Source organism: Quercus lobata, chromosome 2 (assembly GCF_001633185.2).
Source record: "Quercus lobata isolate SW786 chromosome 2, ValleyOak3.0 Primary Assembly, whole genome shotgun sequence".
Lineage (NCBI taxonomy): Eukaryota > Viridiplantae > Streptophyta > Magnoliopsida > Fagales > Fagaceae > Quercus > Quercus lobata.
The window spans coordinates 49,614,121-49,642,076 of record NC_044905.1 but is presented as its reverse complement, the minus strand read 5'-3'; the positions used below and the strand labels follow the sequence as shown (position 1 = coordinate 49,642,076).

General features: G+C 34.9%; 1 protein-coding gene across 6 annotated transcripts; it reads left to right on the top strand.

Moving 5' to 3' along the window:
* The first annotated feature begins 3 nt into the window (after positions 1 to 3).
* On the top strand, positions 4 to 26,329 carry LOC115975757 (LEAF RUST 10 DISEASE-RESISTANCE LOCUS RECEPTOR-LIKE PROTEIN KINASE-like 1.3). 6 transcript variants are annotated; one of them, XM_031096708.1, is made up of 5 exons: positions 17,013 to 17,875; positions 24,136 to 24,165; positions 24,249 to 24,566; positions 24,664 to 25,562; positions 26,035 to 26,329. In XM_031096708.1, exons 1-5 carry the CDS (start codon positions 17,068 to 17,070, stop codon positions 26,062 to 26,064), a joined length of 2,085 nt encoding a protein of 694 aa, XP_030952568.1. In that variant the 5' UTR covers positions 17,013 to 17,067; the 3' UTR covers positions 26,065 to 26,329. The 6 variants fall into 6 exon arrangements, with proteins under 6 accessions (XP_030952569.1, XP_030952571.1, XP_030952568.1 ...); XM_031096713.1 differs by lacking the exon at positions 17,013 to 17,875 and adding an exon at positions 21,396 to 22,274; XM_031096709.1 differs by lacking the exons at positions 17,013 to 17,875; positions 26,035 to 26,329 and adding an exon at positions 4 to 831 and having other exon boundaries at positions 24,664 to 25,892.
* Positions 26,330 to 27,956: the final 1,627 nt, after the last annotated feature.

Here is a 27,956-nt window from a genome sequence, read left to right as displayed (position 1 = left end):
CACTCACTCAATTATGTTTCGTTTATTTTCCTTAGTACAATAGATTACCCATAATCACTACCTACCTTCTTCTTCTTTTTTTGAGTTTATCTCAGGAAATGAATTCGTGGGTTCTCTCATCGTCTCCTTTTCTTGTTTCTTTATTTTTCATATTCTTCTTTGTCATCAAGATTCCTCTATCTTTATGCGATGAAGATATGTACGAGAGCTGTAGCAATACGTTCAACTGTGGAAAGTTGAAGAAAATTACTTTTCCTTTTTGGGGAGATAACCGACCAAATAGTTGTGGCTATCCTGGACTAAAGCTCAATTGCCAGGGAAGTGTTGCTACCATAAAGATTATGAACGTGACGTACCAAGTGCTAGGTGTCAATCCCGAGACCCAAATACTCAAGATTACGAGAGAGGACTTCTCGGCTGGGATTTGTTCACCAGAGTTAGTGAATTCCACCCTCGATCCTACACTATTGGATTTTGGCATTGGTTTACAGAATCTTACAATAGTCTATGGCTGTGATTTTTCTTGGCTGATACCTTTCCTCGGGCAATTCAATTGCCAAAAAAATGGTTTTTCGCACATCAAATGGGGAGCTTTTGGGCCTGGGGAATGTAAAGTAAGCGTAGTTGTTCCTGTTCCAGTTCAGTCCGGTCTGTTGACAGGAATAGAAATAGAAATAGTTCAGTCAATATTAGAGGAAGCCATTAGAGAAGGATTTGATGTAAAATGGAAGGTGGATACAGCGGCATGTCTTAATTGCACGGCATACAAGGGAGTATGTGGTTATGACCTGAAGCGGAATCAGTCAACGTGCTATTATTATTCCTCACCAGGTACGTATTCCACTTGTGTCAATAATCGATTTGCATCCTCACAATTTATCATCTCAAATGGACAACACAGCACCACTACTTATGTTATTCATCCCATAAGCGATGACCAAATCATTCTATTCATTTTTGTTATCCTCTTAATTAGTCTCAATAGATTGATTTGCAATATAGACAATTTTTTAGGGGAGAACTTTTGGGGTTGGGTCTGATAACTAATACTCTGGAATTTTATAGATTAGAAGTTGTAATAGCATGTCGAAAGTCGAAACACAACATTAAAATCTTAAGCTAGTAGGATAAACCCGGAAATTTTATGTCAGCAGTCACTCTTTTACCTATCATGTTTGAATATTTTGACAAAAACAATAATCCTCTATGCCTCAAAAATATCTTTAATTTGGTCTTCAAATTCCCCCTCCCCCCCCCCCCCCCCCCCCTCCCCTTTTTTTTTGTCTTCGTGGTTAATTGATTATAAGTAAAATGACAGCAGAGGCTAAAATGACAACAAATTAAAAACTATAAAGACTAAAATGAAAGCTATAAAATTTTGAGGACCAAATTAAAAATAAGCTAAAATCCTTGATAATAAACAAGTGAAAGTGGTCAATTGATACAATAGTAAGTAAATTTGAAAAGTTCGTGTGATGTGTTATGCTAATTTCACTATTAGATTGTACTATCTTTGTCTTAGTGTACTATCCATTTATTATTATTACTTCTTTTTTTCATAATATGTAAAACTTTTATTGAACCAGAAAACTATACAACTTAGGAGGAGCCCATATTAGAACCAAAGCAATGCTCCTGTAAGATAACATCAACGAAAGCTTAGGGGCCTGAACCTAAATCAAAGAAACCAAAAGCATATTCTTCAAAGACCACCTAGCCAAACATAAGGAGATTTATTAGCTTCCCTACTAACCCAATTGAAAATACATACACTAAAAGCCTCCGCTAGATTACTAACTATATATCTCCAGCTTATAATCCTCTAGGACAACTCTAACCCAGCCCCTGAAATGCCTCTATGCAAGCTTTGGAATCACTTTCGATAATTATTCTCTCCAACTTCTGGGCTTTGGCTAGCTGCACTGCCCATAGTATTGCTTCCACCCCTACTTAGAGAGGGATAATGGTATCGGCTTCTTTAGATGCAGCCAAAACCATTGTGCCTCTCCAAACTCCAGCGACCACCGCAACAATTGAGAACTCTTAGCCCACTGCACCGTTGCAATTAAATTTCACATGTCCTTTTGGAGGATGAGACCATTTGCTGTGGATTTTTAAGACAGAATTGTTATGTGGGATCTCACCTCTCCAGTCGTGTTCTTTTTTTAGCAAGCATAGATTCCCAACTAGGCTGTCAATCTCAAAAGTCTTCTTTTCAAACAACACCTGGTTCCTATTTTTCCAAATCAATTCTAGTATTACGGCTCCAGACAAAGTAAAAGATTCCTTATGTTCCATATTCAAACCAAATATCATTGATGGATCTAAAATCCATCTATAAGACCTTCCCCAACTTTAAAAGAATATAGCATCAGTTTTAACTTTCCACTCACTTCCAAACCATAATGCCCTTGCGACTTGACAATTCCAAAAAAGATGAATGGGGGATTCAATTTTGTGGTCACATTAAACATAAGAAGTTTCTTCAATGAGACATAGCCTGCTCAATCTATCCCTTGTGGGAGGGGCACCCACTGTAATATGCCAGAGGTGCATTTTTCAACCTGTCATGGAGCTTCGACTTCCAAATTTTCTTTAAGACTGGGTGGTTAGGGGCTACGTTACCATCCATTGTTAATTTTCTATAAACTGATTTGACAGTCAATCTCCTTAACTACTTCTTATCCAGGTCCATCCATCCACTTGGGCACTATTCCATCTAGGTGTGTTCAATATGGCTTTAACAGAGGCTTCATCAAAATAAAATTTCAGCTTTGCCACATCCCAACCTATTTTATCTTGATTCGTTACTTGAGAAACCACTAAGCATTAAGTCTCCCCATGGCCTCTTCGAGGCTTAGGAATGAAATCTGTAACATCTAGGATCCATGGCTCATCCCAAACCCAAATGCTATAACTATTTCCTATTCGTCTGCTTGCACCTTTTGCCATAAGGGGTTTAATAGCTTCCAGGCCTCTCTAAGACCAAGATGCATTTTTTGTTGGACCAGAATTTAGCCAATTATTGTGAACTCTATACTTGGCTCTTAGAATTTTGACACAAAAACTATCTCCATTGGAAAGAACCCACCAACCTAGCTTTGCCATAACGGCCATGTTAAAACTTTCAAAAGACTTAAAGCCCAACTCACTATCATGCAATGTTAACATAACTCATTCCAGGAAATAGGAGTAAAATACCTGACTACTCCAAGCTAATAGACAGACCAGACCATCTACAGTATATTTCCAAGCAGCCCATCAGAGACTCAATCTCAGCTACTTTTGCTGTACAAAATAGCATAACATCATCTGTGCACGTATAGTAATTTGGATATTCTCGGGGTCTTACTGCTAGGGTTGTTCAAGCCACCCGCAAACCAAATCCACCCTCCAAATCCAACCCAACCCGTCACCACCAAATCTGACTGCTCCAGCAGTTGACTGCTAGTCCCAACCTTCAAAAACCAAACAGCGGCGGATCTCCTCCTCCAAAACCCAAGCAACCTTACCCTACTATAAATACATCAAATTTGGCAATTTTAAACCATTTCAATGACCTTTCCGACTAGATGCAACGGAGTTCGACTACCAACATAGCTAGATCCGGTGGAAATCCGTTAGATTTAGTAGGAATTCACTACGAGTTCTTTGCCAAATTTGGTGGAAATCTCTCCAGATTCAACAAGATCTCCACCAGATTTGGCGAGATCTCACAAGATCTTAGACGAGTCTCGCCAGATCTTATGAGATCTTTCCACTCCTCCTACTTTTTCAACGATTTTTGGATTCACCTAAAGCTGACCACCGTCCAAGGATTACCCAATCCATTCGACCCAATACCCTACGGATCAACTACAGGTTTGGAAGTTCTCCACCCGATCTAATTGGGTTAGTTTTGGGTTAGGCACAAACCCAACCTGAACCAACCTGTGGACAACCCTACCTACTACAATCTGAACTCCGCTAATATTACCTCTATCAAATTCTCTATTAATAAGCCTACAAAGAATTTCATGGCATAAGATGAACAAAGAAAGGGAGATGGGGTCTCCTTATCTGATGCCCCTTGATGGAGTAATAACAGGCCCTTTACTTCCATTAAGCAGAAGGATGAATCTAATCATTGCTACACAATGTTGAATTGAGGAAATTAACTTCTGACTGAAACCTAGTTGTGGAGGACAACCTAGATGAATTCTCATTCCAATTTGTCATAAGCTTTATGGAAATCCAATGTAAACCCCATATAAATTGAAACTGTGAACCACTTTTTGAGCTAAGACCACATTCTCTGATATCCACTTGTCAGGCACAAAAACAACTTGGCTAGGATCTATAATCCTAGGTAACAAAGGTCTCAACCTTTTCACTATAATTTTAAAAATTATTTTGTAATAAAAATTACATAAAATAATTGGCCTAAACTAATTGAAATTGCATGCACCTTAGGTCATGGGGATTAAATTAAGGAAGGTATGATTTGATTTCCTTAATATCCAGCCATCCCATTCTATTAGGTCATGGGGGAATGTTAGTTGTTCATAGTGATGGAGGGGTGGATGGGGTTTTGGTAGGTTGGATTTGCTAAAGTATAGAGAGGTTCTTTGGTAAGGACGAAGTCAAGATTTCTATTTGAGGGGTCAAATTAAGAACTATATTATTATTTTTTTATGATGATCCAAATTAGCACCCATTTATTAACAAAATATCAACAAATTAATAAAAAACACAAAATAACTATTTCTTAAAAAATTGCAATGTAATTATCTATCAAAATAAATTTTGATGTTCTTTTAATTCTCGAAAATCGTAAATGATTAATTCCGTAATAGATGTTGCAAAAATTTATATTTCAATGTATAAAATCAAAGAGTGTTTTGATAATATTCATGGTTTGCAAATACTCATTCAATAGTTGTAGTGGAAATTGGAAGATTAAGTATAAGCTCAAATGTATAACCACTCTATTAAAAAATTAGTAGGCTAATTTTGATGTTCTTTTAATTCTCGAAAATCGTAAATGATTAATTCCGTAATAGATGTTGCAAAAATTTATATTTCAATGTATAAAATCAAAGAGTGTTTTGATAATATTCATGGTTTGCAAATACTCATTCAATAGTTGTAGTGGAAATTGGAAGATTAAGTATAAGCTCAAATGTATAACCACTCTATTAAAAAATTAGTAGGCTACTAATTTTATAGTCCTTATTAGCCATTGACAAAATTAAAAAATATTTAACAACTTTTAGAAGCCAAATGTCAAATTACATTATGCTTAAATGGTGAAATCTATTTTCAATAGTAGTTTTGCATGATTTATGAATCTTGTTGCTAAAACTTGTTTAAGCATAAAAAATATCTAATCAAAATAGTGCTCAACTATAAAGTCCACTAGGTGGAACTAGCTAATTGAATAACACCCAAATCTCAAGATTTCAAAAAAATTTAAATAGTCTCAAATAAGCAATCAACCAAAGTGTCGTACCAATATATATATATATATATTTTTTTTTTCCATCAAAGATTTTTTAAGGGATTTTTTTTTATTAGTAAAAAAAATTGAAATTTTTTGAAAGGGACAACAAACCACAAATATGAATTAGATGACCATTTTAATTAATTTTGAGTTTTTTTGGATTAGATGACTATTTTGTTTATTTATTTATTTATTTTGTTTCAATTTTAATGGGCCATATGAATTTTTAACCAAAAAATTCAATAATATTTATAAATATCATATATTAAGTGGGGAAAAAAACATTTAAAAAATCCAAGGGGAGGCCATGGCCCTCGGTGGCCTAAGGGTACCTTTGTGTCTTTGTCCTTGTTCTATGGGTCCATTTTTTTGGTACGTATCAATCATCATAAAACATTTTAGAGCATTTCCAGAGAGCAACAAAATAAACGAAAATTAACATGAGAGCAAGCGCATCAACACACAATCTTTTTCCCTTTTGGGGAGCCTATATAAGCGTTACTAGGCGAAGAACCTTTGCGATCCTATTCTTAATGCGTAAACGTATAGTTGACAAAACTGGTAATTAGTATAGATGGTCATGCGACTTGAGAATTTGTCGGCATGGGATTCCATTCCGCTACATGCGGTACTAATTGTGCTGGATGTGGCCCCGTATTAGGTACATTGATCGGGTTCAATTGAATTTTTTTTTTTTTTTTTTTTTTTAGTCATAAAGCTTTCACCATGTACGTTTCGTTTGGTATACGTCTATCATCTTTTTCCACAATCATTTTTCTTCATCTTCCACTTCATATTCCTAGCGCTTAAAAGTCATCCTTTTATATATGATAATTAGAATTAATGAATGGTCAGTGATTAGATAGGTGGAAAATGCATGGATTAATAGCCATGTTGATAAAGTTAAACTGAAAAGGAAGGGTGGCATTGCTTGTAGTTGTAGTGAAAGGTTTTATGGTTTGCTCACATATATGATAGGGGTAGAGTATCCCAATGACTAATAAATCATATATATTATGATTCAGTTATAATATTGCCTTTGTTTAAGTCCTAAACTCCCCCTATTTGATCAAGTCACTCTTCCATTTCTTATATTTTTCCTCCAACAACCAAATTCACATTAGGTAAAAAGAATCCTTTCTCCTCCACCCTCTTGACTGGAAATGAATTTCGAGCTTCACTCTTCGTTTGCCATTTTATTCTTCTCTATGCCGTGTTGTTGGTTTCGATCAAGATTCATTCAGCATCATTCTACAAGTTGTGGTGTGTATATATATATATATATATATATATATATATATATATATATATATCCGAAGCTAAGAAAATCCAATTAAATTTCTAAATTGGATTTCAAAGCATCTTTAATTTGGTGAAGATATTTACTATTCATTTAGAAAAAAGAAAAAAAAATGTTTGTTCATTTTTATATTAAAGGTAACACCACATTCAAGGATAATTATTATTTTTAAACTATAAAAATTTTACAAAAAGTTCTTAATTTTGGTGAAGTTATTAGCTACTCATTGCAATAAATGAAGAGTTTGTTTATTTTACATTAAAAGTATTCTTAGAGGGTTTTTTTTTTTTTTTTTTTTTTTTTTTTTTTTTTTTTTTTTTTAAGAATCAACAAGATAAAAGATTTAGTGATGATAACTTAGTGAACCAATATTAAGCTGGTGAGATTGTCCCTTTAAGGACACCTAAGTGGTGGGTTCCATAGGTATTAAACTCAGGCTAAACTGGGATTAATAACTTAGTGAACCAATATTAATTCTGTCTAATTATTTAATTGAACCACTTATGCAATTAAACCAATAAAATTCAATGGGTTTTTTTGCAACTCAAACGAGTTGTATTGACCTAGTTGGTGTAATACTAAGCAAAATTGCCTTTATAGATCCTACAGTATTTATTTTTTTATTTTATTTTAATGAAGATAAAAAGCAATACAATTTTCTAAATAATTGAAACAAATGGTTTTATTATGAGGTTGATGCTAGACTTTTCAATGAGATGGTGTGGTGATACAGCCCACAATGGCTTTTGGGCTCATTGGGCCTAGATCCCCAATTAATTTGTATGTTGCTTATAGGGTATAACTTACAATAGGAGATCCCAAGAGAAACCCTTTTTTTTTTAGAAATCCCAAGAGAAACTTGGATAGACAATGGGGGTAATAGACGTTTAAAAATAATTTATGGCTAAAAATCCGACCACTCGAGGAGGATTTCAGGTAGCTAAGGTGCCCCTTAAGTGTCTCGAGTTACGTCACCTTCCCCAGATATCAGCTAGTGTTTTCCTTCCGTTCTCCCATCTTTCTCTCCCAAAAACAACGTTCCAACCCCTTCGTCTAACTCATTCCTTCATTTTTATACCTTTCTATTAGTGAACTCGTAATGATGAGAGAATATCCTGCTGACATATGGGTCCTTCCCCCCGCAGTGCCTGGGTGGTCCATTGAGTCTAGGCTACTGTTCTAATGTTTCTAACCTTATGTTAGGGGTGGGTCCCGTTCTTCTGCTACCGAAATGATTTTCTTGTAACTTGAGCCTAACGACAAATCATATGCTTGGCTAGCGGACTCTCCCAAGGCATTATTTCCCTTCCTTAGGGGGACATAAGAGGATTGTTCAGATACCGTAAAGGATGCAATGGTTTGGGTAATTCTACTCAGTAATTCAGTTTGGGACATGTACGTGCAAGTTAGATTTATGAACTTGTATGAAAAGTGGATAAGCTATCTAACAGTACATTTTGGTGAAAAAGCTCGAAAGTGATAAAAATGAAAGCTTTAACATCATAAAATCAAGAGAAAAAGAAAGCATTGCAAGGAAAGTAAAGAAAACAAAGAATGTAGGTGGAAAACCTTTAAGAAGGGATGAAAACCCACGGGTGAGCAAGGGGGAATTTCCCTTACTCTTTCAAGCTCTCTGTGCAAGATGGAAGTTTTTCTTGTACAATGATGGTGTTCTTCCTAAAAGAGAGGCATTTTCTCTACCTCACTTTCTTACAAACTATCTACTCTTTTCTCTAATATTCTCTCCTGGTTCTTTTGCCCTAATGGTCCTGCAACATGTTCCTCTTATAGTCTGAGGAATGTTGCCAAGTACAAAAGACAGGTGTCAAAACATGATTCCTCCATTTGAATCCTAATACAACTACTGTACTATGTAGTGGCTGAAGGAGAGAGAATGAGCACACCAAAGTCAAGGTAGCGGCATAGAGGGTAACCTTGCCACTACGTGGGGAGCAATCCTTGGACAAGGAAAAGAACATTAGGGGCATTGAGGGTGATGCATGTGTCCTTAACAATGGTCTAGCACAAGCACAGCCAATAAAAAGGGGGAATTTCACAGCCTTTAACCATAGGGGGTCACTATCTCCCTTTTGTGAGTGTTGTGTGTCCATGTCAGGTGCAAACTTCACTCTTCCCCAAGATGATCATGCTGTTAGCACAAACCAAAGATCCTTTACTTTAACCAACATTTCCTCTCCTTTGCTCACAGCCATTCCACATGTAGGGTCTGGATCTAGCCATGTCAATATTCTCACATGCCTTGGCTGGTGTACTATACATTAGCCCCCTGACTATCAATGGCGCTTAGTGGCAAAAGTCTTTAACAATTACATTGTATCAGACTTTAATACTCAAGCAATTATGCCTCGTGACGTTTGAAATTGGACACGTGGCTTCTGCAGGTATTTCTAGCCATTTTGGCATCACTTCGTTTCCCGCGCTTGGCATATAGACATTACTTTTCACAAATGTTGTGTCTTTTCGCTTGACTCCGGTTGGTGATTTAAAAAGGAAAAGATCTTCCTTTATTCTTCATTCCTTTTATATTTTCACACCTTCTTCTTCTTTAGAGAGAAAAATCCCCCATTATCAACGAAATGGCTAGATTTTCTTCTACAAGTTCCAACTCTCCATAGAAAGACTCCACCTCTTTGAGCAGTGACTCGAGTTCTTCAAATATCAACAATGCACTACCACCCAGCCCTAAACCCATTCCCCTTCCTCCTCCCCTCCCTTTTCCAATTTATCCTCTTCCCCCTCAAGTCTTCCTTCCTCAAGAAGTTCAACCTTAGGAAGGGAGTGAAGAAGAAGAAAAGGAGGTCTCAAAAGAGCTTCGGCTGAAAGTCGAAGAAGATGCTAAGGATGAAGCCTACAACGCCTTCATGGGGGCTGCTTCAAGGTGCAGGAGAAGGCGCAGAGCTTTTCAAGCAGACTATGAGTCAAGCACAATAGCCTCCAATGATTCTGATTCTGACTCAGAGGAGTTAGAATCAGAATCATCCTTGCCTCTACCCTTTTTTATTTGAGATTATCAAACAATATAAAATAAAATAAAATAAAAACTGGGTTAAATAGTGTCCATATATATTATATTAACCACTTAATTAGAGTCTCTCCTAAATGTTATCTCCTCAACCAAGGAAGTGGAATAGTCTAGTCAAAAAACTAGGACACTACTTACTTGCGTTTGGGGAGGGGGGGGGGGAGAATATATATGTGTGTGTGTGTGTGTGTGTACATATACATATTAAGTGCCTTGTATTTATTAATCTGTAGGATCACTTTAGTCAGCTATATTTAGATACTATATAATAAATTTTCATACCTATAGGGTTTTAGGGGAGTCCAAATCTTCTATCCCACTCTTCCTACTCCAATATATACTCCACAAATAAATACATGCCACATGTCTATCTAATTTATTAAATGCTAAATTTATGCCTTCTATTATTTCAATTTCCTAAATATGATGGGTTATTTATTTATTTTAAGAAATTGAAATAATAGAAGGCATAAATTTAGTATTTAATAAATTAGATGGATATGTGACATGTTTTTATTTGTGGAGTAGTGGAGGAGGAAGAGTGGGATAAAATATTTGAACTCTTTTTAGGGATAAGAAATTTTTCAACCTACCAATGTCATTTTGATTATTGAATTCTTCTTAAAAGCTACCCAAAATGAGCCATGTATAGTTCTATTAAATATGATATTGTCACTTTTATCACACAAACTTGCAAAGGATCATAAATCAATAATATCAAGTCTATACCTAGTACAACCACGCACCTTTAGTGCGGTGGTCACTCCACAAGAATAAGAGTATATGTGGAGTGTGAGGGGTTAAGTCCGGAGTTCAAGTCTCTAAGAGGAAGTTTCACATAAATATACACTTAGATTAAGTTAGAGTAGAATTTTTACGTTCTATATAAAATAAAATAAAAATAATTAATAATTAAAAAATAATTAAAAAAAAAAAACCTATACCTGGCACAATTTAAGGTATGAAGTATGATGTGCCACAGGCCCACAACTTATAACCTCAAAGTGCTAAGAAAAACACAGCCAGTTGATTTTTGTTTTTCCAAGTTCATTTTCTTTTCCATTAATCAATTTTCCAAGATATTTTATCAATCTACGGAGAATAGACCAATAGTTGTTGGAATTGAATAAACCGATTCTATTCGAATCTTCAATGAAATCAAAATGCAATTGGTCTGTGCTTGTAGTGAAAGCCGGGCTCCTCTTTTGTCACAACATATAGCGTTTCCCTAGGAAGTGACTTAATGTTCAAAGTCTTCGTCTTCAACTGCTCCGTAGAAAAATTTTCCCAAGAAGTGATGTGACTCTTTATGTTTTCCTTATTTTCCCTCAAACTACCAAACTCAAATAGTCCATTTCATCCATCACTTCTCCCCCACCAAAAATGAATTCTCGGTTTTTATTTCGGTATCCCCCTCTTGTTATTTTCTTCATCACAATCTTGGTTTTCGTCCAAATTCCTGTGTTCTTATGTTATGATTTGTATGCGAGTTGTAACAGTAAGTACCACTGCGGGGACATCGCTAACGTTGATTATCCGTTCTGGGGAGAGGACCGAGTGCGTGGTTGTGGCAAACCAGATTTGTTTCTCAATTGTACTCGTGACATCACTTTGATTGAAATGAGGAACGTAACATACCGCGTTTTGAGTGTTAACATGGCCACCAGAAGCCTCAAAATTGCCAGAGAGGACTACTACTCGCGAGGAATTTGTTCACCAAAGTTCGTGGATACCACCCTTGATTCCAATTTTTTTGTTTATAGCTCTGGCTACGCAAATATTACGCTTGTCTATGGCTGTATTCCTTCAACCACGCCCGAATTGTTCAGTTGTCAAGGAATTGGGAGTGGCTATATTGTACCGGAAGTTAATGGTCCTGGTATATGTAAGGGTCCAACTGTTTTCGTTCCAGTTCCTGTAATCCATACAATGAATGGAGATATTGGGGATGTGTCCAAAATGGAAGAAGTACTTAAAGAGGGATTTGAGGTGAATTGGAAAGAGGATATGTCTTGTAGTGACTGTATTCAAACCAATAAGGGAGTTTGTGGTATTGACGCCTATACGAATCAAACTACTTGCTTCTACGCACCAGCCCCCCTAAAGCCTCAAGGTACGTACAAATTCCCTTGCCAGCAAAAATTGGTTCTAATTGATGTTGCATCTTCAGTCTTCACACATATTTTCACAACCAAGACCACCATCATATCATTTCTAAACCATTACCAGACTAGTAACAAGCCAATGACTGAAATCTTTATACATCTAGTCCACCAAATACCAGTAAGCAAATCTTTTTTTGTTTATTTTTTTGTTAAGCAAATCAGTCACAAAATCACCCGCCCAAAATATGAGTCCAAGGACCATAATATGATGTTATCGGTTCTAGTACTGTATGGCTTGACATTTCTGCGGTATTTTTTCTTGTTCAAAGCGATAGGTTTCATTTACATTGAGGAAAAACGACATGACAGTTAGTGAAAATTCTTCAATGGGAGCAATAACTGGGCATTTAAACACTAAAATCAGAACCGTAACTTTTTGGCCGGCCTATATATTGAACAAATATCGTAATGCTTTTTAGTACTGATATTTTTTAATAGAATACTTCTTTATTTATCAAAAAAATAAAAATAAAAAATCAGGGCTCTAACACTAACACCTCTTAATAGTATGCAACACCTCTTTATGCAATAGTTTTACTTACAGTAGAGTCTAGAGACAGATTCAAGTTAAGTGATAGACTTGACTGAAATAGCGTTATTCTCTGGATTTAGAGGGTTTTTTTTTTTTTTTTTTTTTTTTTTTTAATTAATATATTGGATAGTGGAACAATGGAACAACCACTTGCAACTCTTATTCAGGAAAAAAAATTAAAAAAAAAAAAAAAAAAAATAGTCCCAAGTAACAACAAAAAAATTTTGTCCAAACAACAACTCCTTAAATTTATACAATACAAATTCCTAAAGTTGCTCGGTATAGGTTGAGTAAAGTTTATAGTTAATAAACTTATGTTTAATTTATCAACAAAAAAAAAAACTTATGTTTTGTCTTTTGGATTAAAATATTAACAAATACGCTATCTTAGACTTAATTAATTAGTGGCATGCTTAGCAATTTGTTAATAAAATTAAAGGCGCAACATTCACACGGCACAGTACACATTGTTGAACGTCTAATGCAGATAGATGCAATTAGTAAATGTCAAGAACTTCTGATTTTATAATTTGAGGTTGTTGGTGGGTGAGTTGGAATCATTATTTTTCTTAACTTAATTGCTTAAAATTTTCGTTCCTTTTATCTATTTGTCTTATCTATTTCATTGAATGGTCCACTATTGTTTTTGGTCAATTTTGTAATTTGTGTGTTTGTTCATTAAGCACTATGGCATTGTCAATCTTACTAAATAGATTTCCTTTTTTGTCTTGTTTTCTTTTTACTTGGCAATAATACTAAGTCAACCTGTTAGAATTCTAATGGACATATAATGAGATCATAATCATAACTTTAATTTGATTTAAAGGGCTCTTTGATTTGAAAGGGATCATATATGATTTCTAAAACTCAAACGAACGTTGAATTCTATTTTTAATGGATGATTTCATTGCAATATATTAAGAAAAGTTGTTTTAAGTAGTTTCATTTGTTGACGTTTTGTTAATAATAAATGGATATTAGTTTTAATTTTTTTTTTTTAATTCATATTTCAACTCACCCAACTTCCCCCACAATTGAAATCTTGGCTTTGTCCTTGTCTCCAACCCACTACGGGTCAAGGTCCAAACCCCATTCCCCATCTGATTTGCTCTACAGATCAAATAAAACCCGATCCATTCAAGGTTAATCAAGATAGGTAGCTACGGGACAAGCTTATATTGCCATCTGCATATCAATCCAAAATATATTATCTTTTTTTTTTTTTTTTTTTTTATCATAACCCAGATGTATTTTTATTGTATGGGCTAGACCTTGATGACCTGTGCGTGGGCCCAATGCAATTTATTTATGGAGATGAGTATGCAGGCCAACTCTTTGAGCTTCAAAACTATGCAATCTAGATTAAATACAAAGAAATAACAAATCACCTCTATTCTGCTGAGAAAAGAATTGTTAGGTATGATAAAGATTCTTATTTATGTCTCCTCAGGCTGACCGAGGAATGATTTCATACATGCGTTACAACCTACAGACAATATTTCTTTTCTCTAATTTTTCCGATCCCTACCCTTTTTTTTTGGGGAGGGGGGTGGTTCTTCCTCCTTTTATAGCCATCTAGTTCACATCTCAGCCTTCCACTTGGAGGGCTGTTAATCTTTTCTTGGATACTTGTTCCATCACTGTTTTTTTGGTGGTGTTAGAGTAAGATACAAGTTATGAGGGTACTGTTCAAGAGTCATTTTGTCATTAATGCAACAGATTGAGTTGTTGCAGAGCACTTGATGTAAAGGTGATGGTTGCTTTATCTGGAAGTTTTCTTCCCTCTTTTGTCTATACGTCACCATGGTCCTCTTCGGCTTCCAATCTTATAATTCTTGTGGCCCCCTTCTACCCTTTCCAAGGGACAACTATTGCTCGGCCTCCTCAGGCGAGTTGTAACCCTCAGTTCTTCTGATCTGTCGAGTACATAGGTTGTCTTAGCTGGGCTAGACCTAGTTTGATAACTAGTTGGGCTTGATTATTCCTCAGGTCGGTCTTGTAAAGGGTGCCCTCTCTTCGGCACCCACAATTACATTATTGCCAATATATACAACACTTCTACTTATGTTGGTTTTAAATTTTTTTTTTTTTTTTTTAAATTAATACTTGCTACTTAGGTTAGATGTCATGTCCTTTTCAAAATATAATAAATACAAACAAGTGAGCAACTCCTCTCAAGTTGAAAGGGGTAGTAAAACTATTTGTCTCTCTCTCTCTAGACTATAAGTTCCTATTAGAAGCCACAACATTAGTTCTAATTTGATCAATATATTACCAAAGAATAAGTCTGGTGCCACAACTTGTGATACAACTCGCCCATGTGGCGAATTATGGTTGGTGGAGGGGTGATGGTGGATCCATGTGGGGACACCCCTCCACTAACCATAACTCACCACATGGGCGATTTGTGGCACAAGTTGTGGCACCAGAACTACTCATTACCAAAAGTAAAACATTTGGTCAATAAGTGGACTGTCCTGCCGCTAACACGCTGTAATTTAAGTATCACTTAAATCTATTAATGAAAATGTAATAAACGATTGTCCAATTTCTCTTATAAACTGCACATATAACAATACAGTAGGGATTTTAAAATTTATTTTTTAGTATAATTGTGGTGTGCCTTTGTGTTAAAAGTTAGAACCTCTTTCTCTCTCCCTTGTGTATGTTTGTTTCTAAAAATAAAAATAAATAAATAAACAATATAGTAGAGATAATTTCATATAATATTGCTATGGATATGGATATGGTAGAAATAACTCTCAAGAAGTAATGATGGATCAATACTAAGAGGCAAGTGCAAACCCTTTTTCTATTCTTTTCTTTTAAGTTGTGTAGGGTTTTCTAGTATCTTGTAGTGGGTCTCTCATTGTTATATTTTTGCTGCTTTTTTTTTTTTCGTTAGTAATTAAGTGTTTGATACTCTTTGTTCATGGGTCTACTCCTATTTGGTGTGTTAGTTTTTTCTAGCGAGTCGTCTCTTTTTTATCCAAAATTATTCAATATTTTAGGGGTAATGCCCCCTGCTCGTGTGAATGATAGACCTTAACATAAAATAAAGAAGTAAAATCCACTAATATGTGAAATGATGAAACATTGTACCCGAAACTAAAGTTTCTTTTTGATACATATATAGCACAAGAAATGAAAATACATTTACGTTACAACATTGATACACTTTTACTATGTCGCTTTACCACTTTAGGTGTCTCACCTTCCTCAGGGGAGTACCACAATTCTTCTTCTATTATGGAATATAGATTATAAGGTCACCAAGTTGCTTCCAATAAATGCCATAGGTCTTTTATTCTTGGTTTGATTCCTTAAATTTGTGTAAGAAAGAGCACGTAGATCTTAAAAAGGATCAACAAGTGTGTGAGAGAACCATTCCCACCTAAAAAGTAGAGACCAACATATTCTTTTCATACCTGTCCTATAAAAGAATTGATCTAATGTCGATTTGGCATAATTAATTTTGCTAACTTATTTTACTATTTAGTTTATTTTTGCTACTATTTATGAGTCTCACTCCACTTTTTGGTACTATTCATAGGTCTTATTATACTATTTTAATTAACTTTTACTTTTATCTACTGTACTTTCAAAAAATTATTTTCAGTTTCAACAATAAGCAAATTCTAAATAAATCCCTAATTCTTACTCGTCGCTTATATCTTTTGTTTTTTTTTTTTTTCTTTTTTTTCTTTCTGTTGACTTTCTTTCTCTCTCCCTTTTTTTGTTGGGGGGGGGTGTGTTTTGGCTGCCCTTCATATTATTATTATTATTATTATTATTATTATTATTATTATTATTATTTAATATGAATGCTTCTTCCCTTCATATTATTTATTGTTCTCTATATCTTCCAGTTTTTCCATATAGCAAACTCCAAAATCCCTCATATTACTTTGCCATATTCTCCTCCTAGACCTATCAAGCAACACAACCAATTTCATGTTTCCTCTGGAATTAAACCACATTATTAGGAGGATTAAAAAGGAATAAGCATGAAACGCGAGTCATTTGAGTCTAACCTTTTTGACTTTGATCATAGTATGTGTAATATGACGAGGATGTATCTGTTAGACGTGAAAAAATGAAAAAATAAAAAAAATTTAGAGTTTAGGTGAGTTTTTTGTTTTTAAAGGCGGCTGATATTTTTGACTTTGCTTAAAATGGTTACAGCCTACTTGTATATATATATATATATATATAGAGAGAGAGAGATCTGATTGGGTAGGCAATCTATTTTTTTTTTTTTTTTTTATGAATATTGGGTAGGCAATCTAGATGTCGTGCAGGGACCGCTTATAAATATTTAGATCTATCAACATATACTGAATTGACCCGTAGTAGTAAGGTTCCAACCAGAAGCTTCTCTTTGAAATTTTTAACCCTCCCATTTTTCAATGCCCACTAATTCTACCATGATGTTTGATAAGAAATATATATATATATATATATATATATATAATAACATTTCCACCATCTTCTATTTCAACCCAATTGCTCGCAATATCTCTTCAATCCTCTCTCTCTCTCAAGATGCATCTCCATCTCTTTCCAGCCATCACTCTGTCCTTGATGATAATAGCCATAACGTTAATCCATTGTCCAACATCCTTGGGCGCAGAAGATGAGCAATACCTCAACTGCAGCGCACCATTAAATTGTAGCGGCTTGACCGACCTCAGTTATCCTTTTTGGGGATTGAATCGGCCAGAATATTGTGGTCACCCAAGTTTTCAGTTAGATTGCAGCAATGATGCCCCGCGAATCAATATCTCAAACATCAATTACAGAGTCCTTGAGGTCGATAAAATATTGCAGACTCTCAGGGTTGCTAGGACGGATTACTGGGACACGATTTGCCCTTCTGTGCTTGTTAATACCACCATAGATTTCACCCTATTTTCCTATAATACTTCAGATGCGAACCTGACACTCTATTATCAATGCCCTCTCCCTTTAGTTCCTATTACATCTCTGATCCGTACTAGCGTTCTTCAGTTTAACTGCACCATAAACAATACAAATTTTTTCAGTTACTATTCCCCGAACATCTACTCTCCAGATTTATCCTCAATTAGTAACTCAATCGGCGCATGCAACTACTGGGTCAATGTTCCAATTCTGCTATCAACAGCTGTGGCTCTGATTCCAACTCAAGATGCAGTAGCGGCAGCTATTGATGGCGGCTTCATGTTGACTTGGAATGCAAGTAATCCCCAGTGTGATACATGCCTAGGAGCCGGAGGGCTTTGTGGTTCTGACCCAAACACAAGTGCATTTGCTTGCCACTGTCAAAACGGGACTTTTGTATCCGGGTGTGCTGGACCTGTATCATCATCAAGTAAGCATGAATTTTTGCTGTCATTCGTTCTTATTTCATTTTTTTGTCTAGTTTTCTATGCCGTTTAGATGCTCAGTTACTAGCATCTATATTGGTAGCTGCCTTCTGCTCCTCTTTTTTTTTTTCCTTCAGTAGCTAGCCTAAGTGCAGCAACCATAGTTTTCATCAGACTAGAGGCTTAAGATCAAGCGTTTAGGAAAAGCACCGATCTTATTTTCCGACATATATAGCAACCACCCTATACTTGAACATCATACATCATCCAAGTCCATAAACCCTGGCAACATAGAATTTGCTTCCTTCAATTCAAGAATAAGTAACTATTTCCTCAGGTCAACGATGGACTAATTCTATGGTACTCTTCGGGAGAATATGAAATTGATGGATGATTAGGATTTTTTATCTAACTACTTTAGGTGGGATCAAAGCCCACTAGGCACTAGCCAAGTCAAGTTGTGGGATAACATTTCTTAAAGCATTTCATTTTAGACAGCGACCGTCCTCTAGAAGCGTTTTAGTGCTGTAGCACTGTTAGTTATTTTGTGTTAGGCTTAACCTGGGATTGCTAAACTGATTAACCTTTTCTAGTATTAGAATTTTGTAAACGTATATACCTAACCTAACCTTCCTTCACCGCATACCAATCACCAACTCAGTAATTATTTAATGTTTCTAAACTTTTGTTAATAGAATTGTCTATCAATTTTTTTTTTTTTTTTTGGATCATGGTTTTTGAGTAGAGATTGTGGTATGTCTTTATGTGTGAACATCTTTCATTCTCTATGTATGTGTGATTGTTTCTCAAAAAAAAAAAAAAAAAAAAAGGTTATGTTTGGTTGGGTGCAAAATTTTCTCCTATTCGCATTGAAAATCCTAATTAAAGATTTATCTCTAAATTCAACTTCATCAGAGTACTTTTCTGGTTCACATGACAAACACTGGGCTCCTTGGAAAGTCTAACCCGACTGTGCTTTTTTATCCTTTTTTTTATAATTAATCCCTTAGCATGATATTATACTTTCCAATTTCTTGCGTCACGTGTATCATGAAATGTACATATTACTGTATTCCTTAATTAATTAATTGTTAGTAGTATAATATTGGCGGAGCTGCTTGCATGGGTAGCAAGGTCCAATTATATAATATAAGTTTAGAAACATTAAATAATTACTGAGTTTTTTTTTTTAATACTTTTTTTTTAGAAACAAATACACACAAACAAAGGAGATGGAATGAGTTTCTAACGCAGAACATCCCCACTGAAAACAAAAATAAAATGTTAATTAACCTAAAATTCATTTGACAAATAATTACTCATAGTTAATCACAAAATACTCAAGAAAAATTATCAAAAAATATTTATATCCAAATCAAAGAATTTGTAGGAAATATGAAGATAAATAAAATTGAATTTGTTTAGAAGAAAACCAAAAGATGTTATTTTTTCTAATAAAGAGTGGTTATCAAGAAAAATGCTTCATCTTACAATTATTATATTTTATATTAACTATAGTAATATATTGTTTTCTTCAAACAAATGTGGTGAATTTAATTAAAAATATTTCAGCTCTTCTAGATGTAGTATTAAAGTTTTTATGTCTAATGAAACATAACTAAATATAATAGCAAAGAGTTAGTCAAAAGTTCCTGCTTTCATTTTTTTTTTTTTTTTTTAGAGACCACTTCTAACTTCTCTTCTTTGTATTTTAAATGTAGTTTTACATCGTTGGGTTTTAATATAAAATCATTAAAATCTCCTAAAAAATATATAAATCATTAAATTAAACTATAAACCAGACGCTCATTAGCTTCAATTGTGTCAATGATCCATGGGGCTATTAGTGTATCCACCTTTGAGGTAGCTCTGATTCTCCAAAAAAACCAAAAACTTTGTGGTAGCCCTGGTTGGTTTGTGTCTAGGGTTCAATTTTTTACGTCTTTCGCCTGCTTCCTTTTTTTTATTATTTACTTTTATAATGGTTAGAAATATCCTAAATCTACCCCAGACCTGTCCCCTGGGGTCTTGAACAAGAGACCCACATCTCCCTAACTACCTAGGGAGGTGCCATTATTAGACCATTAAGACCATTGATTTTATTTCTTTCTACGTGAAGAGGTAGAATATGAGAAAATAATTGTGTACTCTTAGAATACCATAAATCTATATTAAACCTTATGTAAATACACTTAGTCACTAAAGTTGCCTACAAAAACCTTGCTTAGTACGAACCTTCTTTCCAATCCTGCTAAATTTCTTCAACAATCCATTATTTTACATGGCTCAAGACTCATATTAATCTTCCTTGTCAACAAATAAATCATACATAAATACTATTTCTTGTCCAAACAAGTTGGCCACATTACCCTCAATTATTAAACACTCCACAACATGTCACACGAATCAATCAAACCACTCTCTTTTTCAAGTTAATCAATCAAATTACGTCATAAAGACATAAAAACCCACGTTACCATGTGCCACCAATCATTTTAAAGTTAGTAACTTAGGGTCCGTTTGGATTGAGTTTATTGTTGCTGAAACTAAAAACTGAAATTAAAAACACTGTAGTAAAATAATTTTTAAATGTGTGAATAGTGTCGTGAGACCCATTTTTAATGAAAAAGTTATTAAAAAGTGAAATTTATAGGTACATAAACAGTGCACGAATGCACTGTTCACGGAAGATTGAGTCAAATGTTGCGGCTGAATAAAAATAAAAAAATAAAATAAAATAAATAAAAAAAATGCAAAATGTGAAAGGTAAAACGTACCGCAACTTTCAGTGCTCTCCAAACAGGCACATAGTATTTGAATTGTGTGGCTTAGTGGTTGGCTCACAATTTCCATTACGTTTTAGATTAAAAACTTCCAATCAATATTTTGAAGTTACTTCGAAAGAATTCATTCACGTAATTGGAATTCACAGATCCAAAAAAGTATTCAATTATAAAAAGAGTTTTAGACATCTAGTAATTACCAAAGCTTGTGGGAAGAACCATAGATATTGAAGACGCTTTCATGGGATCCATTGTTTTGTTAATTATCACTATTCATCATTTAGTATTGTCATTTTCTTGCCAATCTTTCAATTTCAAACTATTTTATACATTTTCTCGTACTTTATCACAATCATCCTTATTATACATTGGCTCATGCTAATAAGTACACTGGGAGCAATTGTCAATAAATTATTTTAGAAATATTTTTATAACACTTTTATGGAAAATTGAAAAAACAGTCAAAAAATTAATTTTTTTTCTCCTTTTTATAAAAATTGTCCTAAAAACTTTTCCTAAAATTGTCCATAGACCATTTGTTAACTTTTTTTTCATATACATTTTCACACATTTTTTGTCACAACTGTTTTATATAATAGATTATAATTAACTATTTATTGCTTCCTTATATAAATCCAATATTTTTTTTTTTCCCCACCGTTTAGAATATATCCTTTTTGACACGTTAAAGTGCGTAGTAACATGCTAAGAGCATCTATTATTGTTTATTGATTCAAAAGCTCCTTTATTTCGGTCATTTTGTGCAACTGAGAAATGTGAAAACAAAACGCTAGTCCGAGTCAACGAAAGCCCGCCCTGTTATGAGTCAACCTTCCAGAAGTCCAAACTCCCCAAGCAAGACAACAGCAATACCCAGCAAAGAAAGACTTCATCACCTCATGCCATCTCACTCTTCAGCCCTTCCCACCTCAATCAATGTACCCATTAATCTCCTTCTTCTTCTTCTTCTTCCTCTCCGTCTCCGCCACGACTTCGTTTCCCACCTCAATCAATAAATTCGACGAATGTTATCAATATCAGGCCCCCTTCGACTGTGGGCCCTTCAAGAACCTCTCTCAACCCTTCACCTCCCAAACCCGGCCCGCCAACTGCGCCCAGACCCAAACCGAGTTCCTGCTCACCAAATGCGACGCCACCGACACCGAGTCACCCGAGTTGACCATCCCCCCACTGAGTTACCGGGTCCTCCGACTTAACCAGACCGATAAAACCATGACCCTAGCCAGGTCAGACCTCTGGGAAAACACGTGCCTAACGGGATTCACTAATACCTCTCTGGGTTCCACGATTCTGAATTACACTAGCGACAATGAGGACCTCACTATCTACTACGGTTGCAACGCTAACTTTTCGTTGAAGCCTACTAATCAGTTTAATTGTAGCATTAATGGGAAAGTGAGCGCTTCTTTTTATCTGACCGGTCCGGTTCCGACCGATCCGGTTCTGAATATTACTACATGCCAAGTCGGGGTCAGACTCAAAATCCTTCAAATGGCGGCGATTGAGCTAACAACCAATCGGTCCGCTCTTAAGGAAGCTTTGATGAGTGGTTTTAATGTGACTTATAGTGATTGTGGCACTCAGTCGTGTCCCAACCCAGGTATTAGACGATTTATTTCCAAATCAGTAAGTCTTTTACCAACTAAATTTAAATTATAGGGAAAAATATATGTATATCAAGCTTCCATTTATCTTGTTATTCTTCATTGCTTGAATTAACTTTGTTACGCTGTTCTTTGAATCCTCTGCATTCACCAAACCACATAAAACTTGGAAATTTGTATTCAATTTGCCTCGTGCTGGAACATTTATCAGGAAAACTAACATTTTTTTTATATTGCTCGTTGTTCTGTTTGCCATTTTCGTTCATTCATTTAGTGGTCCCAGTCGTTAATGTGTTCATTGTAACTTGGTGCTTTCTAATGGTTCTTGTCTTGATTCCTTGTTCCCTGCTTGTACTAAGTTGCTAACCCAATGCCCGAAAGCTTAGAGCGTGCTGAGGCGGAACAGAACATATTAATGCACTCCACGTGTGTGTGGTTTACAGAATTGATATCTAATGTAATCCAAGTTTCATCAATTCAATCAGAGAACATCAATCTTGACAAATAATTATTGTTGCTAATACTTAGCTCTAATGTACGTGCACTCCGTACCATTTAGTTGCCACAGGACATGGTTGTGCCAGGATTAAACTATGTCTACCATACATCTATCTTACATATTGATTTTTGGTTCTTGGAAAAATTGAGATTTCTAAATAGTGTGAAAGTGACCAGCCTTAGACTTGCTACCTATATTTTAGAACTATGTAGTAGAATGGTTTCTTCTGTCCTATTTACAGTTGTTCTTCCGATAATTTTCTTGCATCCTGTAGAAGCCATCAAGCTGCTCTGGCTAATAGATAATTCTCTTTTTGTATGCTAATGCGAGTCTCTTTTTCAGTTGGTCACTTGATGATTGGAACATCTTTCACAAAGGACACGTAGTAAGAAAGAACGTTGGATTTTATGATATATATTATTGTTGATAGTGCAAAGAAGCATTGTTAAACCATGCAAATTTATATCCCCTGTTGTTTGATCCTGTTACTGGAACAAAAAATAAAAACTACATTCTGTTCTTTCCTTCCATCTTCTTCCTTTAAGTTACTGCTGTTGACATATGTATCTAAACATGATTAGTTTTGAAAGGGTTGACTTTCTTTGGGAGGATGAAAAGTTTAATTAGGCTTAAGCATTGCAGTTTCTGCAGTTCCTTGCAGCCTGACTTGTATATAAGACCCATTCTACAGTGTATTTATATGCATGCAACACCCCCACACACATAGTACTAATATAGCACATTTTTTCTGAGAATTTTTGTCAATAAAATTTAAAATTTCCCACTAATTATTTTATTAAAAGGACCTTGAAACCTTTCATTGCTATTTATAAGAGCTTAAAAGAAAATGTTATATTACCAAATTTACATGAAGTGGAATTTATCCCAATATCCAATAAACATTGTACAACTAATGACCAGACTGGTAGAGTGACAGGCCTATCTACTTGATATCTATTCTGGTCAATATGAAATGCTATCTCCCATATCCCCTACAATACGACATGGCAAGCTCACCTCATTTATTTAAAATAAAAAATTAACAAGTAATCTTAAGTTTTTGGGTACCCTGCAAATGTGAAAGTTTTTCATATTTTCTTTTTAATTAATTTTTTCCTCTAGATTTTTCATGTGCAGATCCTCCGTCTTCCTCTCTGTGACAGCAGTTCCATAGTCTTTTCTTGTTTACAATCTAAGTTACAGAAAAATATCAGTTTTGAATAATAGTACTTGGATTATCTTTTAAGCTTAAATTAGGTCTTGACTATTTGTGTATGATTATGTTGATTGAATATGTTCCTCTATAATATCAGTCTACTCATTTAGACTGACGTTTCTGCATTTTTTGACTATTGCAGACCAAAAATCTAATGTACCACTCGGAGTAGGTAATATTTTATGGTTTTAAATTATATTGCATGTTTTCAATGAGAGCAGAGGAAATTTAAGCAAACCCTTGTTTCATCTTCAGGCATAGGCATAGCAGGTGCGGCCATTGCTGGCATTTTTCTAGGTTTCTTCATCTTTTCCATCAGGAAACGAAAGAAAAGACGCGCACAAGAATCAAAAAGCAAAGACCTGCCTACACCTCCTTCAAGCACAGGTGGACCTGCTTCTTCTAATTTCGCTCGAAGCATCCCGTCTTATCCCTACTCAAAGTCAGATCTTGAAAAGGGAAGCACCTACTTTGGAGCGCAGATTTTCAGCTATGATGAACTGGAAGAAGCCACTAACAATTTTGACACTTCTAGAGAACTTGGAGATGGGGGATTCGGCACTGTTTACTATGGTAGGATAACTTCTGTTGTATAGTTCACTCACCCATGCCACCGACCTACATTTGTTTTTAATCTCATCCTTTGAATTGTTCTCCTAATCATTTACAGGCAAGCTCCATGATGGGCGTGTAGTTGCAGTGAAGCGCCTATATGAAAATAATTTAAAACGTGTTGAGCAGTTCATGAATGAAGTTGAGATCCTAACTAAGATAAGGCACAAAAACCTTGTGACACTGTATGGGTGCACCTCAAAACGTAGCCGAGAACTTCTCCTTGTTTACGAATACATTCCCAATGGAACTGTGGCTGATCATCTTCATGGAAATCGTTCGAAATCCGGTTTGCTGACTTGGCCAGTTCGGTTGAGCATTGCCATAGAGTCAGCTGAGGCACTGGCATACCTCCATGTATCAGATGTTATACACCGTGATGTCAAAACCAACAACATTCTCCTTGATGAGAAATTCCAAGTTAAAGTGGCTGATTTCGGTTTGTCACGGTTGTTCCCAACAGATGTCACACATGTATCAACTGCTCCACAAGGGACACCTGGGTACGTCGATCCTGAGTATTACCAGTGCTACCAACTCACTGACAAAAGTGACGTTTATAGCTTTGGAGTGGTATTAATTGAACTTATATCATCACTACCAGCTGTGGACACCAATAGGCACCGGCACGATATAAATTTGTCTAACATGGCTGTCAACAAGATTCAAAATCATGCATTACATGAGTTGGTGGATCCATATATTGGGTTTGAAAAGGATTACACTGTAAAGAGGATGACAACGTCAGTGGCAGAATTGGCTTTTCGGTGCTTGCAACAGGAGAGGGATATGAGGCCTAGCATGGACGAAGTACTGGAGATTTTGAGAGGAATCCAAAATGAAGAGATAGGTGCTCAGAAAGCTGAAGTGGTGGATATTAGGGCAGCAGATGATGTTGGGCTTTTGAAGAATATTCCTCCCCCACTTTCTCCAGATTCAGTTGTGAATGATAAATGGGTTAGCAGCTCTACTCCACCTAATTCCTTCTAGCTGTTGAAATTTCCTTTTCTCTATGTTTTTGCTTAAAACTCTAAAGTAGAAGGGTAAAGTAATACACTCATGATTGGATGTCAATGAGTGGGTTAGCATTTCATTATCTTCTGTTTTGATTGCCTTTGTTTTGTGTTAATAGAATATAAATGAGAAAGAATTCATATATTAATGTTGGGCAGTGTACATAGTATATGGAGCAGTCAACAATTAAATTAAATCATATTGGGATGTATTTACACACATGCTATAAGGCTTTGATGCTATATTTGAATCTAAGATTTTGAATTAAGTTGATTTTTATGACTAAAATGAGAATTGTAGTTCACATAATTAATTGATGAATTAGAAATGGTGGTGATATTCAAAGATTAAATTTTTTGATGACAACTCCTAAAAATTCCTCATTTTCTTGTTTTTGCGTTTTCCTTCCTAACAGCAGATGCAAGATTTAAGGAGAACTGCTTGAACCAAGTTGTGCAGGCAAGTATGGACATTCATTCAGTGCTCTGGCAAGTGGGTTCAGGTTTAGCATTAGTGATGTGCATTTGTTTGAATATAGTGGTAAAACCTTGGTCCATTTCAATCTTGTACAAAGTCTCGAGAAATTGCATCATAAAAAATCCCATTGAAGGATCAATAATGGGAACTCCATTGTAGTCTTCAGCCTATAATTCCTTTTAACATTCGTTTGGGATCTACTTATTTTATTGAAACTGATAACTTTTTGTTGAGAGTACAGTAAAAGTTAGCTGAAATATATAGTGTGACTCATAAATAGTACCAAAAAGTGCAATGGAACTTATTAATAGTAGCAAAAATAAACTAAATAGTAAAATAAGTTAGCAAAAATAACTTTTGTTAAACGGACACTTAAGATACATGTTCATCCCACCCATCCCATCCAAAAACTAAAAAAAATTAAAATAAAAGAATAAAAAAAAGTATATACAAATTTATGTTATTTTATACAACTGAGATTGGATGTTGAGCTTTCAATTCCTGTTACGGTGTTGAAAAAAAATTGGTAGGATAGTTGCTTGTGACGGTAATGGTTTTGTTTTTGGGGTTAATTGCATTTTGCTCCCCGCTGTTACTGAATTCTATTCATTTTTTTTTTTTTTTTTTTTTTTTTTTTTTTTTTTACGGAAAGTTTTTTTATTTGAAATTTATGCATTATTTATACTGAAATGTCAATTAAACCCTTAATAAACCCTGAAATGCCAATTTTATCATCAATATCAAATAGGGTAAAGAAAATATATTAAAGGGAACCCGTTGTGAATCATTTGGATCAAATGCAAAATACATTGTCACTCTTGATATAAAAACTAAAAAGTGAGAGTAATAAGAAAAATATGACAACAATCCTAACCATCATAATGGGAAACTAAAAAAATACAATTCATAAAAGGTTCTCAATTCACAACCGGATTATACCCAGAAATCGAACTAATTAACGTATGCTGTGAATCAAATCCCCTAAAAAAAAAAAAAAATTCAAATGCATCCCCAACGCAACCATGCCCGTCTTCAAAATCCTCTATATATATATATATATATATATATATGAAACATTGGTAAGAATTCATCACTAGTTCTTGAACAAGTTCATTCATAGGAGAATCTTTCTTATAAGACAGATTATCAATATCAATTTCAAACTTTGAAGCAAATTTGAATTTTACTTTCTGTCCAAACAGATCAGTAGTAATTCCATCATGTTCAACAAGAAAGGGATACAAAGCATTAATAAATGGCAGACCAAGAATCACTTTATCAGTCATATTTTTGACAAGAACAGAAGGAATCTTAAAACAAACATTATCATGGCACACATGAACATTATTCAATTCATACTTAATTTTCATTTGAGAACCATTAGCAGAAACCAATCTTTCAGTAGATTTCTCGAAATATTTTGAAGGAATTAATCCTTCTTGGATACAGTTCATATCTGCACCAGAATCAATCATAGCAATAACAGTGAAATGATAATCAGGAGAAACAACAATTTTAACTTTTGTAAACCATTTTGGAGGAAGTAATTTATTAACAAAAGCAAGTTGAGGATCAGTGAAAGTATCAGGAGTAACTTTATCAGAAAGAAGAGCCTGTTGACTGGATTCATCTCCATCATTGTGCTCATTTTGTTTATTTTGTTCATTACCGGATTTATTAAGATCTTTATCAATTTTTAACATTATCAATTCTTGTTTGGGATTATTGTTATCAATTTTCATGCTTTTGAATTCATGTTTTAATTCATTTATCTCTTGTTTAACAATATGAATTTCATGTTGGAGATCATTAACAGTTAGTTCTTTAGATTTCTTTTTATTAAATCTTTCCAAAGATTCT

Bases quoted from the DNA above. Each gene is read 5' to 3' on its own strand.
- LOC115975757 (XM_031096707.1), top strand. From the start codon at position 17,068: ATGCATCTCCATCTCTTTCCAGCCATCACTCTGTCCTTGATGATAATA. The intron at 17,876-24,135 runs GTAAGCATGAAT...TGACTATTGCAG, and splicing joins TGGACCTGTATCATCATCAA to ACCAAAAATCTAATGTACCA. The intron at 24,166-24,248 runs GTAATATTTTAT...TTTCATCTTCAG, and splicing joins TAATGTACCACTCGGAGTAG to GCATAGGCATAGCAGGTGCG.